Source organism: Chrysochloris asiatica, unplaced genomic scaffold, assembly GCF_000296735.1.
Source record: "Chrysochloris asiatica unplaced genomic scaffold, ChrAsi1.0 scaffold00053, whole genome shotgun sequence".
Taxonomy (NCBI): domain Eukaryota; kingdom Metazoa; phylum Chordata; class Mammalia; order Afrosoricida; family Chrysochloridae; genus Chrysochloris; species Chrysochloris asiatica.
The window spans coordinates 9273792-9290352 of NW_006408571.1; the positions used below are offsets into that span (position 1 = coordinate 9273792).

The 16561-nt window shown below is 42.9% G+C and overlaps 1 protein-coding gene across 1 annotated transcript in view; it reads left to right on the forward strand.

Annotated features, from left to right (window-relative positions):
- Nucleotides 1-14290, forward strand: part of ACO1 (aconitase 1, soluble) — a 66994-nt gene extending 52704 nt beyond the window's left edge. The window contains exons 15-21 of the mRNA XM_006863016.1: nucleotides 871-995; nucleotides 2692-2796; nucleotides 3533-3675; nucleotides 4947-5094; nucleotides 8980-9102; nucleotides 12974-13159; nucleotides 14177-14290. Coding sequence (XP_006863078.1) covers nucleotides 871-995; nucleotides 2692-2796; nucleotides 3533-3675; nucleotides 4947-5094; nucleotides 8980-9102; nucleotides 12974-13159; nucleotides 14177-14290 — 944 coding nt within the window. The remainder of the gene's footprint in view (nucleotides 1-870; nucleotides 996-2691; nucleotides 2797-3532; nucleotides 3676-4946; nucleotides 5095-8979; nucleotides 9103-12973; nucleotides 13160-14176) is intronic.
- The last annotated feature ends 2271 nt before the right edge of the window (nucleotides 14291-16561 follow it).

Here is a 16561-nt window from a genome sequence, read left to right on the forward strand (position 1 = left end):
TCCAGTTCATTATCCTGTAGTGTCGCACCAGGAAAATTATGTCCCTTAAATCTGCTTGTAGGAAATCAATACTTCAGAGCAAGGATGGGGAACTTCTAGCCCATGGGCCATATGTTGTTGTTGTTCTTAAAGTGCCGTTAAGTCGGTTCCAACCCATAGTGACCCTATATAGGGTTTCCAAGATACGGCCCACTGAATCACCTGGTCTAGTCCTGCCAAGGCAACTGCAGTTCCAGCCTTCACATTGATGTTTTTGTTAAGTGCCATCGAGTCTGTTGCGACTCATAGTGACCCTATATAGGGTTTCTGAGGAGCAGCTGCTGAGTTTGAGCCTGGCCATTCAAAGGACCTTGAGGTCAAGAGCTTATCCTATGACTCCACAACCATCACATTATGGCTCTTTCTGTGGGTTAATGTGCTGAACTGCAAAGTCAGTGTGAACTGCATGGTTGGTGATTCAAGCTCACCAGGCATCCCTTAGAAACCTATACCAGGTCACTAGGGGTCGGAACTAACTTGACAGCACTTAAAAACAATTAAATGTTTGACCAAATATAGCAGGCTAATCTTTAAGTTGATCATTTTGTATGGTCTGCAAATGATGTTATAAATTTGGCAGAAAAGAGGTTCCCCGGAGTCCTGGTATGGTGCTGTGGGTTTATGCGCTTGGCTGCAAAGTCAGTTTGAAACGCAAGGTCAGGAGTTCAAGCTCTCCATCCACTCCTCGGAAACCCTGTACAGGGTTGCTGTGGGTTGGAACCAACTTGATGGCACTTAACAACAACAATAAGACCTCTGCTTTAGAGGTATGTGATATAGAAGAAAGGGGTATTAAATGAAGTTTTCTCATTGATAAGTTTTTTTCCCCAGGTGTAAATGCGAAGGGACAAGAAGTATTTCTGAAAGATATCTGGCCAACCAGAGAGGAGATCCAGGCGGTAGAGCGTCAGTATGTCATCCCCGGCATGTTTAAGGAGGTCTATCAGAAAATAGAGGTACGGTGCCCTCACTACTCCTCCCCCCAAGTATTTGAGAAAGCATATTGCTCCTTGGTATAGTATCTGCAGGCCTTGAAGCTGATGGGATGTAAGCTATGGTGCATCATAGAATGTTACATTCATCCTTCAGATAACTAGGGAACAGATCATTGTCAGTTTTCTTCTGTGCCTTCCATTTTTGTAAACCTCATCATCCCCAGCTCTTCCTAGATTTAGGTAGGTGGGGGGCAGCCTCATTAAAACTTCAGGTGATAGGCACTTCCTGACCAGCTCTGCATAACTGCGTCATTTCTCAGCATTAGTGGAGACCCCTGCGATGCTGTGTTACTGAGGTTGAGAGGCCCCCATGTCACTGCTGTGTGTCACTGAGGTTGAGCCAATTGGCTGAATTCACCTCTCAGATTGCATTATTTGGACGCTCTTTTAAAAATGAAGACAAAAGAGAAATCCCAGTAGGAAGTGCCAAACTGCTGAAATAAATAAAATGTTCCGTGTATTTTTCAAAAGGAAGACAAATATGTGGGACTCGGTATCATTTTTGGAGACTCTTGGATAGTAATCTTTTTGCTGCTTTCTGTGGTGGGCTGACCCAAAGGCCTCTGGCTGGGGCTGATGGTTTGAAATGAGAGGACAGAGGTGTCTAGGCAGAGGGTTAAACAGGCATCATAGTCGAGCTCCATGCCCTCCCCCAGGCACCACACTGGGAAATAATATGAAGAAGTTTGGAAGGCTTTGAGCTAAGTGCATTTCTTCTAAGGCTAAGTTAATAGACCTGTTAAGAGAATTCAAGAACATCTTAATTTAATCTTATATGTGTACACTTACATTACTGTGTAACAAATTACCCTGCAACTAAGGTATTATGTTTTCACTATCAGTGTCTGTGGGTAGAGAGATACCAAGTATGACTGAATTGGGTGCTTCTGAGTCCTAGTGTAGAACTCTAGGATAAGCACTTGCCTGCTAATCACAAGATTGGCAGTTCAAACCACCAGCCGCTCCTTGGAAATCCTACATGGGGTCGCTCAGTCAGAACTGACTCAACAGCACTTAACAACCACCACCTTCACAAGATCCCAAACAGGATGTCATCCAGGGCTGCTATCCCATCTGAAGGCTCAACTGAGACAGGATCCACTTCTGAGCTCAGTTACTGGTAGAATGATTGGATTGAGGGCCTTACTTCCTCACGGGCTGTTAGCTAGAAGCCTCACTCTTCATACGACAGCTCACAACATGGTAGCTGGCTCTATGCATCAGAGCATACAAGGGAGACAAGCGGGGAGACTGAAACCAGAATCTCTTTATAACCTAATCTTAGAAATTACTTACTAGTTTCAACCCACTCTTAACTGGGGAACTGCATAAAGAGAGGAATGGCAGAAGGCAGGAGCGTTAGGAGCCATCTTAGTGGCTGCCTACCATAATATTTTCAGTTACAAGTCGGTTTGAACCACAAGGTCAACAGTTCACACTCACCAGTCACCCTATACAGGGTCGATATGGGTCAGAACGGACTCACAACAACAACAACAACAACAATCTTAGGATAAAGAAACTCTGTGTCTGACCGTTTCAAATACAATTGGTTTTTATTTTACTCTCAACTTGAATATATGTTTTGTGTTTGCATATCAGATTTTCCCTAGAATACAATGTGATGGGGATCTGTCTGCCTTTTTGTTTTTTTAAGACTGTGAATGAAAGCTGGAATGCCTTAGCAGCAGCCCCAAATAAGCTGTATTGCTGGAACCCCAAATCTACGTACATTAAGTCACCGCCGTTCTTCGAAAACCTGGTATGTATGGCTCTTTTTATTTTTTTAACAAAATAAGATCTTCAAAAAGTTTTTTTCCTTATTAAAAAACTACCTCATTACCCTGTGTCCTTGCTTTGACCACCCATTTAATTCAACCCTTGCAAATCCAACCAGATGGTACTTGAGGACATTCGCTTGGGAAGCTGGATAGTTGGTGATAATGGCCCTAAAATGTCTCTGTCCAGGGATTCTGTGTGGCTGTGTAGAAACACAGGTGATCAAGTACCAACTCAGCATAGATTCTGTAAGCCTGAGGACACTAATATTCAAGGCTTAGAGCCATAGAAACCTTAGTAATTTCCATGGGCAAATCCATTACTCTTCCCTGAAGATGCCACCAAGAAGTCCCTGGCTTCTGGATCATAGTGGGAGGGCACGAGAGCATAGACCAGGATTTCACTTGTCCTCAGCATCTGAAAAGTTCTCCTAGGGTGACAAGGGACAGTACCATTTGCACCTGCATCCCTGTTGCTTTTGAGCGGATAACACCAATTCTTTGTCTTCCCTTCATGGGAAGGAATACAAATATAAGAAGTAAATTCTCCTAATTTTTTTAAGCATTTCTGATAAAAACTAAAAAAAATCCGAGAACTTTTTGTGCTTTGATGCAGAACTGTCCTGTGGTTCAGACCCATGGCCCTCTACAATTGGTGCTCACCTGGTGCCTTGTTGGAGAAAACCTAGGCAAGCAGTGACTTCATGTATTCTTTTCTAGACATTGGATCTTCAGCCCCCTAAATCTATAGTGGATGCCTACGTGCTATTAAATTTGGGGGATTCGGTAACAACTGACCACATCTCTCCAGCTGGAAATATTGCAAGAAACAGCCCTGCTGCCCGCTACTTAACTAACAGAGGGTAACTATGAGCGAGGGAGTCAAAAAAAAAAAACTAATGGCAAACAAGGGTACATGGGGCCAGTAGTTTTCTGTTCGTAAGTGCCTCTCTTTGGAATTAGACTTCTTTTGGTGCTCACTAAACCATGGACCCTGAAAACCATCTCCTCTTTCTATATCTACTTAGTCATTTCCATGGGCAAATCCATTACAATGGGAATCTCAGCAGAGGGAAGAGAGGAGGAGGAGGGTGACTTTCTTTTTGAGTAAGTGTCCTCACTGGACTCAGCACATCTCCTTGCCCCCTGTTCGGCTCAGTGTTAAAGTGCAGTAAATATAACTCCTCCCCAGAAAAATGTGCATACTTATGACATTTGGATATAAACTCAGGGTTTTGTGGACACACACACCTGCTACTGACGCCTTTTCATAGACTCTCAATCTTCCAGTTGGATCTAACTAATAAATCACAGCGCCACTCACACTCCATCCCCAGTATTCTATGCATTCTCTGTTCATTGTACCATGTTTTTCCTGACTTCACAATTTTGTTTCATTGGAACCCACAGGCAATGTTTCTGTCTGACTTCAGGACCAAGAATAACCATGCTGCCTCTGGCACACTCTTTGTTCTTGTTGTAGTTGTTAAGTGCCATCGAGTAGATTCTGATGCATAGCAAACCAGTATAGGATTTCTGAGGAGCAGCTGGTGGGTTTGAACTGCCGACCTTGTGGTTTGCAGTGCAGTGCTGAACCATCACACCAGCAGTCCTTAATCTTATGAAAGTAATCGCTGGTGTTGCCAGTTGAGTGCCTTGCCTTTGCACTGAGTTCCTGATAACTCTGGGACAAAGCCGAATCTGTCGCGAGCTAGTTTATGAAACATACTTTATGCTTTCCCCTACTCTTAGCTGCATCCCCCAGATTCATTTTCTCACTTATTTTTCATTTGTTTTAGATTTTTATCTGATATGATGTTTTATAAGGCTACCTCTCTGTATGAGTAAAATAAACATTCTTATTAGAATTCTCTTGATTTTTTACCCAACTTTGTAGGACTCTAAGTTGATCCCGGAGGAATATTGATTTCTGCCTTTCATCATCTGACTTCTCACCTCTCATTCCGCTGTCGAAGTAGTAGAAGCAGTTTCTCTGCCTTGGAGGAAAATGTGTAATCGTTTCAGAGCAATAGCTTTGTTGATGTTTTGTTTTGCTTTTTCTTTTCTTGATGTAAGCTAAGTTTACTCTTCATGGTTCACTAAACTAGCTCTTCTCCTTCTTTGCATTTATTAGCCTGACTCCACGAGAGTTCAACTCATACGGCTCCCGCCGAGGTAACGATGCCATCATGGCACGGGGGACATTTGCCAACATCCGCTTACTAAACAAATTTTTGAACAAGCAGGCACCGCAGACTATACATCTGCCTTCTGGAGAAACTGTGAGTATGGGCTCTTTGCTGCCTCCAGAAAAGAACATTTGCCAGGCTCGGAGTGGTTGGATATTTGCATGGTTATTTTCCTTTTGGTCCTAATTTTTCTTTGCAGCCCTGCCATACCTCTGGCTTCTTATAGGCCCTCTTGCCAGGTGTCCATATGTGTGGGATTTATCACTGATCAATGTGGTCTTCAATCTGCAGAATCTGTCTTACTGCTTAGAGATTTTGCATTCTATTATAACTAAGTCTAGCTTCCTGGGAGTTGTACTTTCAAATCCTCTTAGTACAATTTCATCAGTTTGAAGTGTTTGGGAAGGCTATTCCAGACTACAAAGTAGAAGATATTTGTCAAGAAATGTTGACATTGTTAGTGCTTAATATAGTTCATTGTATCCGCTCAAAAAAGAAGTTATGTACCTGCTCTTCCAGGCCTGCTTAGGTCTTGATTGCAGTCAGCCCGAGTTGGAATGTTACAGCTAGAAGAGTTGTTTATAGATTGGGGGGGGTGGGGGCTGGGGGGGGGAGGAGAAAGCCTGCACTTTGAGTCAGACTAACCTGGATTCAAATCCTAGCTCCACCACATACCAGCTGAGGAACCTTCAGCAAGTTATTTGTCTCCAAGTCTTGTATTTCCTTCCCTGTGAAATAGACATTGTAACCTGGTAAAACTGACATTTAACTGAAATGGAATGAAGATAAAACACCTAGCATAGTTCTGGTACATATAGTAGGTCTTCAGAGTCAGTCCCCTTCCTGGTGAATGCTGCAGACCAGTTGGAAAACTCATACCTACATGAAAAATAACTTCTCCTTCACTATATTTAAACATAATAACATTTAAACTAATAGTTATTACGGTCCTGGTGTGGTGCTGTAGGATAAGCACTGGACTACTGACCGAAAAGTTGGCAATTCAAACTCACCACCTACTCCTTGGAAACTTCATACAGGGTTACGCTGAGTCAGAACTGACTCGACAGCACATAACCACACACAATAATATTTATGCAGAATTCCAGGTACACTTCTAAACTGTGCCTATATCAACTAAGTCAGGCTTCATAGCAACACTTTGATACAGATTACATAATTATCTTTGTTTTTAATTTAGAATCTGAAGCACAGAGAAATTACATAGCGCCCTAAAGCCACACAGTGAGGAAACTTCGAGTAGAACTCAAGGAATCTGGCTTCAAAGGCCATGCTCTTTTACCTCCACACAGAATGCCCCATTCATAACTGAGATTACATTTTTTGCAAAGCAAGCTGTTTCTTCATAGATAACCACTGATCAGTCAACCTCACTTGTTTCCAAACCCTGACCTGATAAAATTTATAGTCTAATGTTTATAGCCTCATCTTAAATAAGAAAACAAAGTCACAGGTGAAAAGACATTTGAGCCAAGTCTTTTAGCTTGTAAGACAGAGCTAGACAAAAAACAGGGAAGGGAAAAGAAAAGAAGAAGACAGATACAATGTGAAATATCCTCAGAGAAATACAAGGATTTTCTGTTTAATAATCAGAGGATACGAAAGAACTGTTTAAAAGTAATGTACACATTATATATAAACTATTTTATTAATCAGAATGTTCTTTGTTGAAAACCAAAGATCATTCATTCTGAGAGTTAGATAATTAGTAAAACAGAGAAAAAGTTGCTTCGTTGAGAGAGTCTTCCAAAGTATGCAACTGAAAGGCAAAGATGCAGAGAAAATGTAAGAACAGGTGCTAAAAAAAAAAAAAAAAAAAATTTTTTTTAATGGAGGAGAAGAGATTATCAAAGAAATTAATGTAAGAAAAGTACCCAGGATTGAAAAATCCCAAACTCCAGATTGAAAAGACCCACTGAATGCCCCCACCAAATAAATAAAAAGACCCTTTCTAAAGTCACATCATGGTGAAACTGAAAACAACAGAGATACAGAGAAGCTCTAGAAACTTACGAGGGTTGGCAGAAGCCGCGTACATGCAGTGACTGGGAGAAGCGTATCAGATTTAGCAACAGCACACTGCAGACTGAGGCTGAGGACGATGATTTGCACCCTGGAATTTTATGCCCATTTTACTGCCAGTCAAGTGACAGTAATGACACATTCAGTATGTTCAAAGGCTTAAAAAATATCCATAGTCACTTTGTCAGGAAGGTACTTTCACCAAAATGTATAAACCGAAAAAGGGGAAGGCATGAGCTCCGGGAAGCAGAAATGAAGGGGATCCATTGGTGAAGGCAGATTGGAAGATTGCACTTGAACAGCATTGCAGTGTCTAGAGAGCAGTCAGTCCACACTGGCTCAGGACCCACCTAAGACTCAAGGAAGGACAGCTCCATGAAACAGATTCTAAAACAATAGATTACCTGACACATTGACTGCCTTTCAAGAGTTGTACTTTAAGCAGAGCATTAGAGGATTGATGAATGGATAAGGACATTGATACAGGTAAGCACACACACAAAAATGAGAATTGTTTTAATTCTAGGGAAAAAGTTTCTTTTAATTGCCAAGATAGGAAATCAGACTATATTATGTGGCTCATATAAGTAGTATTTGCATAATCATGAAAATGTAAATACCCAATACCAAAAAGTATGACATTATACATTGAGTTTCTGTTTGAGGTTGAGTGACAGGGAATAAGGATTGAGAGAATTAAATCCTTGTGTAATAGGAAATTGTTAGATAATCAAAATGGAGAAATTAAGAACTAACAGTGTATAAACATGACACCTAAATATGGAGGCAAAATAACAGAAGACACAATTAAATTCACTGTTTCTTTTCTGTAGAGTGCAGAGAGCTGTTGCCTTCTAAGGCATTTAGTCCCCCTGTACAGCTCATATTAGAGAAAAGGCAGGAGACCAGAATTCCAGACCTGCCTAGTTTCTCCGATCTTGGGCAACATGACCTGTTCTGCACGGATTGTCGTAGTCTTGATAAAACACCCACTCCCACATTCTCAATATCCAAGATAATAATAGATACCTCTGAAAATATCAGGTCAATTATTTCTTTCTGGTCCTTGAAAGGATCAGACGATTTGGTTGGCCAGAAGGCTTTTTACTGTTTCTGTAACAATTTCTACATTCATGAGTTCTTCTAACTGAAAGTATAGAGGATATCTATCTGGATGTAAGTAAGGCCTCGTGAAGTTAGCCAAGGCTCTGTGTACCAAAATACCAATTTGTGAAAACCTACTTAAGAATATAATTACATACTTTACTTTACTTCAGTTCCTTTCGAATGAACGTATCTCTCTCTTTGGAGGGATGTTATTTTCTGACTTTAAATGTAACCAGGAAAAATAAACTGTTTCATTTCTCAGTCACCAATGATGATATCAGATGTCTTTGTGACGTCTCATCTCAGCAGAATACTCAACTTCTATGAGAAGCAAAGGAATCTTACTGTGTGAAATGTTTCTCATGATATTGGTTAATCTTTGCTTGTCCTTTATTGATCTATATTTCCATCTGTGTTTAAACTGTATCTGCCCTTGTCCTCCATGGAGAAGGGTGACTAAAAAAAAAAATGTATTTTAAGTTTTAAAATAGTTTGATCAATGAAAAGGGGAAAAAAAAAATCTAAACCTAGTTTCCTTCCCCTTTACCTGCCCCCCTCATAATGCCCTAGGATTTTAATATTTTTATAGTACCAGAAAAACAATTAGGTATTTTAGTCAAGAAAAGTATCAGTTTTGTGGAAATAAATGTACAGAAAGATCAATGGGAATCTGTAGAGCAGAGAACGGATTGGTTGAGTTGTCTGTTGGCCTCATGTTGACTTGCCATCTGAAGACCTTCTGACCCTGTATCTGTCACCAGATCTCCTGGGCCTACGTCCACACTCCGTCTCAGCCATGTTTATAAGACCTTTCTTTTCTCTTCTCAGCTTGATGTGTTCGATGCAGCTGAGCGATACCAGCAGGCCAGCCTTCCCCTGATCATTCTAGCTGGCAAGGAGTACGGCTCAGGAAGCTCCCGAGACTGGGCAGCTAAGGGTCCTTTCCTATTGGTGAGTGTGAAGTGGAGAGACGGAGCAAGCACTGCCCCTCTGGACAGTAGGGGAAACTGGGAGGGTTCCCAAAAACAAATCCTTCTGGTGCTTTATTTTCCAAGAAGGTGTCATGGAAGAGCGAGCACAGAAAAGCCAGTAATGTGTATTCCTCTTCAGCTTCTTGATAGATCTGGATTTTCTTTCACGTGGTGGAGGGGAATCTAGAGTAAACATTATTCTGGGAACATGGATCTTAGTGGGGTCATTTTCAGAGGTGTGTATGTTTGCTCTTTGTTGTGGGGAAGGAAGTCCACGGTCTTCATAATATTCTCAGAGGTTGAGGCTCCAAAATTTGTTTAAAGCCATTGTGCCCGGTGAACTCTAAGAAATAAGCCAGGCCTACTGGAGTCCTGGTGTGGGGCTGTGGGTTAATGCGCCAGACTGCAAAGACGTTTAAACTGCAAGGTCAGAGGTTCAAGCTCACCAGCTGCTCCTTGGAAACCCGACACAGGGTCGCTATGGGTTGGAATTGACTCGATGGCACTTTACAACAACAACAACTGTAAGATAAGCACTGGGCTGGTAGCCTCAAGGCCGGCAGTTCAAACCTACCAGTCACTCCTTAGAAGCCTGCTACAGGGTTGCTGTGAGTTGGAACTGACTCCACAGCACTTAACAACAGCCACTGTTGTGGACCCCTGGTGGTGCAGTGGATAAGTGCTCGGCTGCTAACTGAAAGGTTGCTGATTTGAACCTGCCAGCCACTCTGCAGGAGAATGATGTGGCAGTCGGCTTCCTTATCGATTACAGCCTTATCGATTACAGCCTTATCGATTACAGCCTTGGGACAGTTCTGCTCTGTCTACAGGCTGGCTGAGTTGGAGTCAGTAGGTCATGGGTGACTGCGACTGTATCATGTGACAGACTCACAGAAGGGACAATAAGGAAGGAGCCGTCCTGCTTCAGAAGTGACTTTGGCAAGAATAGACTCCAGAACTCTTGGACAAACCAGGAAAATGCATTATTAAGATTGCTTTATGTACTGCCTGTGAAAAGCTGCATATGGGTGCTGTATCCATGAGCAAGGGAAACTGTGTAGCCATTTTGGGGCTCAACCTCCTTGAGATGTCCTTGTGGGAGGGGCCATGCAACGACCAGAGAGTGTTTACATCTTGATTTGGGGCTTGTGTTGAAAGCAGGGAAGAATCCTACTGCCCGGCTTTAACTTCAGGGTGGGGTAAGAATGGCTCAAGTCATATCAATTTGAAGTTTATGGCTCAGACATCAAGTGCACTCAGGAAGTGAGTTGGTACCCACACCACATACACTGTAAGTGCGGCTGTCTGTCAGGAAGCCCTCCAGACTTACGGTAACTGAAAATATTTTGAGCATCACACCTATAGTTTTTTATGGTTAATTTTCTCTTTGAAAGAAAAGTTATTCTCGAATTGGTTGGTCCAAATCAAAGACTTGCCTTTTCTGGAGCTGCCAAAAAGAGCCAAAAAAAAAAATGACAAAAGAGGAAAAGGAGTTTAGGAAGGAGGTTGGGGACTCTCAGCAGAAATGAGACCCAGGCAGTAAGCCGTCAGGTGGGGCAACTGTAAAATCTGACCGAGGATAAGAAGGGGCTCTCTAGAGTCTAAACTCATATACAGAACTACTCTGCATTCTGGCCACCCAGACAGCTGATAGACACTTACACCTCACGCTGCCCAGCAGCTGTGGGCTGTACTCAGGGCAGAGAGGGATGGGCAAGTGACCACCCACATCTGCAGCCCAGCCCAGTCATTTACACAGAGCGAGGGACATGAATGGGGACGTTGGTGGTTCGATGATAGAATCCTTCCCTTCCATGCAGAATACCTAGTTCAAATCTCAACCAAGGCATGTCCTGTGCAGCCGGCTGCCACTCGTCTGTCACTGGAGGCTTGCAGGTTGTTGTGATGCTGAACGGGTTTCAGTGGAACTTCCAGACTAAGACTATGGAGTAGGAAGAAAGGCAAGGCAATGTACTTCCAGTGCAAACCCTATGGATCACAGTGGTCCTGCCCACAACCAATCCTGAGCATGGTGCAGGAGTGGGCAGCTTTACATTCCGGAGTCACCGTGAGTCACGGTTGCCTGGATGGCACCTAACAACAGGGCCATGAATAGTGTATATTTCAAAATCATTTCATTCCCTCTGCCCAGCCCCCAAAATGGTCTACTGGCCTGAAGCATCTGCCTCCCTTTATAGCAGTGATTTTCAAATCAGAAAACACCTGTGGGATTTCAAGACCTCCCTCTGTGTGAATGTCATCCCGGAAATTCCAGTTTAATTGGTAAGGAGAAAAGTCTGGACATCATCGTCTGGGTTCTGAATCCCTTGGTGATTGTAATGTAGAGCAGAGTTTGAGATTCACTACTATATAGCCTGGTGTGATGCTGTGAGTTAATGCGCAGGACGGCAAAGTCAGTTTGAAACACAAGGTCGGCAGTTCAAGTTCACCAGCTGCTCGTTGGAAACCCTGTGCAGGGTCACTATGGGTCGGAACCAACTGACAGCAAACACAAACTCTATAGCCCAGACATGATTCTCAAAACTTATGAAATCACAACCTCATACCCAGCAACCTCATTTAAGAAAATCTGATTCAGTAGATTTGGTGTAGAATCTACGTTTTCAGCAAGCTTCCCAAGTGACCCTGATACAAGGGTCTTAAAACTGTACTTTAGGTATAGAGAGGTTTTCTTGGAGCTAGTTTATTATTATATTACAATTAACTGCTATTTGGAATGGGAATTTTGTAGTTAATTGAGTTACCCTCGATCATTGCTGTATAGTGCCATGTATAGATTATCCATAAAATATACTTTTTAGGAAGCTTAATATCATGATGAGTATATTGAGCACAATTTGATCTTTGAAACAGGGAGTATAAAAGCACTGTACTGGAGTTAACCATTTATTTTGTTGATAGCATCTTCTGACAGTTGCTTTTAAAAAATAAAAGTTGATGTTACCAAAATGGCAAAATTAAGAAAAAGAAAATCATTTTCTTACTGTTGTTTGCAGTGTAGATTGCAGTGAGAGTTGACTAAGGGATGATGTATCACAGAGTGTTAAGTAAGCTGTCATCAAGTTGCACGTTGATGCTGAGTCCTGGTGATTCCCCGTGTGTCAGAATACAGCTGTGGATTGGAAGGTTGTCAGGGCTGGTGTTTTAGAAGTAGATCACCAAGCCTTTCTTCTTGGTCTGGAATCTCTGCTGAAACCTATTGGGTATCATAGCAGCACACTGACAGACGGTGGGAGCGGCAAGTGAGGTACATTGACTGAACCAAAGCTAGGTCTCATATGAAAGTGAGGATTCTATCACTAAACTGCTACTACATCGGTCAAGACCTGTGGCTTCAAATACCAGAGCTGACACCCTGGGTGGTGTTGGTGGGTGGTGGTTAAGAGCCATCAAGTCAGTTCCAACTCATAGCAACCCTGTATAGGGTTTCCAAGGAATGGCTGGTGAGTTTGAATCACCAACCTTTTGGTTCAAACCAACCTTGCAGTCCAGTGCTTTATCCTGGGGGGTAAAGGAGGAAAAATAATAGCATTTACATCCCAGGATTGGTAGAGAATGTTACTTGTTAATTGCCATCGAGTCTGTTCTGACTCATAGCAACCATGCATAGAGTTTCCATGACCTTGTGGTTGACAGTCCAGTGCTTATTCTACACACCAGAGAATGAAATTGGATAATTCAGCAGAGGACAACACATCATTGTTATAAAGATTAATTTGTCCTTTAAGAATTTAAGGGTGAGAAGAATTTTGATTTAAAAAGCTCTTTATGTTTCTGTGTATGTAAAGAAAACATTGGGACTATGTTCAGCTGCTCTTTTGGTCCATCAGGGAATCAAAGCTGTCTTGGCTGAGAGTTACGAGCGTATTCATCGTAGTAACCTGGTCGGAATGGGAGTGATCCCCCTGGAATACCTGCCTGGGGAGAATGCAGAAACCCTGGGACTAACGGGACGTGAGCGATACACCATCATCATTCCAGAAAGCCTCAAACCACGAATGAAAGTCCAGGTCAAGGTAAGCAGGACCTAACCTTGATCAGGCCCAGTTCAAATGGGCCCTATGTAATCAATGTTATGAAAAAGAAATCCAGGAATCTGGAAAGTGTTTTTAAATCATTCAGTAGACCTGCATTAGACTTCTCCTGGCATAGTTTCTTCCTGCCTTCACACCATGGGAGTGAGGGTGGTAACTTTTGATTCACTTGCATATATTCAGCAGTGCTGTTTGATTCTAACCTCCAAGCTCCCACCTGCCCTGCTTCTCCTATTTCCCAGTCTCACTCAGACCAGAGAGAATGATGGCCAGAGCTCAGAGATACAACACTTTCATATTAAATCTAAGCCATTTCCTTCTTATAAAAATGTGAGCCTCAGACATGGTCACTCCATCCCGGAGCCTTCCCATGGCTTTGATTAGCCCAATGCAGATTCCTAGGCAAATTGGCGACAAATTGACCAGCACTGATATCCCAGAGTTGATTTGACCTCCAAGGCAGGGGCACTTGCTGCATTCCAGGGTGCATACTTGGGACAAACAATAAAAAAATTTTATTGTGTAACTTCTAATACATCAGCATAAAAGCAATATTACGAAACCTCCCCTAATCTGAGACACTTTGGTCCAAAGGAAACCCCCCCAGAGAGGGTTTAAAAAGTAGCTTGCAAACGTCACTTGTCTGCTACCCTGAGCAGCTGTTTCCAGCTCTCGGATGCCTCTCACCACCATCCCTTATATTTGTCATCTCAAACATTAACACCCACATCAATCTCCCTGGCATCTTGTTAGCGTACTCATAGAATCTGCTGGAGCAGTCTGGGCTGGCCAAGACTGTCGTGTTCCCAGGTACCACCGTCAGTGTGGGGACTCCCCAGAGAGTGGCAAGACTGTTGGCATGTTCCCAGATACCACCGTCAGAGTGGGCACTTCCCAGGGAGTGGCAAGACTATCGGCAGGCTGGGCAGACTCTCCTCCTGGCAGAGTTCTCAACTCGTCCCTCAGTGATTCTTCTCTGCTTCTTCTTTCTCGTCACAGCTGGACACCGGGAAGACCTTTCAGACTATCATGAGGTTCGACACGGACGTGGAGCTCACTTACTTCCACAACGGGGGCATCCTCAACTACATGATCCGAAAGATGGCCAAGTAGGCCCTCATTTCATAGGAGACCTACTTTCCCGTGCTGCACCGGGACGAAGCCGTGCCCCGGCCAGCTGGGCCCCTCGGGGAAGCCCCTCCCCTCCTCCAAGGAGGGTGCTGACTTGCAAACAGAGCAAGTGAGCATTGGGGTTTGTTGCCATTCCCCCAGGTACAAAATCAGAAGTTTCTACAGTCTCTATTTTTGTTAATCTTTTTATCATTTTCTAAAACTTGGGGGCTAGGATGGTAGGAATGTCCGTAATGCCAGGAAGAGAACTCAGCTTGTCTGTAAGTTACTGACCATAGGATGTTGATTTCTCACTCTGGGCCTTACGTGTCCAATTGAAGGCAAGTTCAAGTTTTCTCAGAAGGGGATTTTCTGCCCTTTTTATTGTGATTCGCTGTTAACCTCTGCTCCATGACACCTTGCCCTCGAGGGGCATTTTTCTTTGCATACACCAGTGTTAACTGACATGGGTAGATGAGAACTTTTTCACACTTCAAATCATAGTAGTGTTTGTGATTTTCCAGCCTCATCTGCTTTCCCTCCAAATGAATGGTCGGAACAACTCATGGACGGGTACCTGCTGGCATTGAAAATTTTTGATCATGTACCTTTTGATAAATCAACATAAAAGAGAAATGCAAAATTTTCTTTTATTGTCTTCAAAAATTTTCCCCAGAGATTTTTCATTTTTCAAGAGATCTTTGTTTGGAGGTGGTTTGGGAGACACAGAACACTTCTAATTTGCATAAAATTAAATCTATTTTCAAGGAAAGTTTGCTGGCTTTGGAATTTACTTCTACTGTGCAGCTATAGTTCTGGGGTATTTTGAGCAAATTTGGATACATCATCGGGAGAGGCAAATTACTGGAGAAGAATATTATGGTTTGTAGAGTGAAGGGTTAACAACAAAGAGGAAGACCCTCAGATGACTTGAAACATTGTCTCCAATGTGCTCAAATACAGCAACTTGTGAGGATGGTGCAGGACTAGGGAGCATCTTCTACGAGTATTAATATTTAAAGTTGCTATGAGTCAAACAGACTTACCAGCAACTAACAAAACAACAGACTAGAGTAAGTCTCAGACCACAGTATCCCCAAGCCTACATGACCTTTAGGTTCTCTTGTTTTAATACTCCATCAGTACTCAGTGCTGGCAGATAAAAGGGAAGTGTTGAGGAACCAGTCTGTACCCTGTTTAGAGACTAGACAGAAAGGAAGAGTAGCCTGGTAGCAGTAGTAATGACAGTAAGTAGTTCATAACTTTAAATTTTTTCATTCCCAAGTTTATCCATTCATTTTCATCACTAAAGTATTTTCAGGGCATCTTGTAGTTTACAAGTGAATTTCTTTGTAATGAATTCTTAATCTCACCTATAACACTCAGGGGGTGTAACCCTGTGGTTACACATCTGGAACTATGCCTCTTCCTCTTGCCAGATGAGGGTTCAAGACAGGCTATTTAGCATTCCTACCTCTAAGTCCTGGAAATCTGACTGTTGTTAAGGGCCTTCAAGTCAGTTCCAACTCATAACAGCCCTAGAGAGGGTTTCTGAGGAGCAGCTGGTGGTTTTGAACCACCAACTTTTCAGTTAATAGTCTAGTGCTTATCCTAAGTGCCACACCAGAACCTCTGGATTCTAACTAGTGCTCATAAATACAAATTGCAAATACAGCCTGGTTATACCAAAATTAAAGCCTGTGGCCATCAAATTAAGGTCAGTCCGTTGGCTACCCAAAACGGGGGGAGGGATACAAAGGCAAGAAGTGACTGGCTTACAAGCTTTCAAGAGGGAACCTAGATCCAAAGGACATGGAGGAAGGTAGAATCTCTAGTGAATAGTGTTCAGCCTATCCAGGAAGGGCTGATGAAACGAAATATAGATGGGTCTCATGTGATGCAATGGTGAATAATTGTTATCAGGACTGATTGTGAGGGTTGGAAATCTCAAGATGGACATTTTGTACCAAAGAGGGGAGTGAGTAACTTATCAGTCTAGGAGCGGAGGACCCTGGGACCATCGATGGAGAAGAGCGAAGAGCGGAATCCTACCCAGAAAGGCGGTGAGGCCTGAGATGGAGGCAGGGAAGACAACGTCAAGAGATGGTGGGGCTGGGGACTCAGGATCAGGAGATGGAAAGGGGCTGAGGACTGTGGGGGGCGGGGGTGCAGGCTTAAGGGTACACCCCTTGGTTGGGTGAGGATGCATGGACGGGAGGGTAACTATGCCAATGAAATGATGGAATGAATGTAAAGCTGATGTTCTCCCATGTA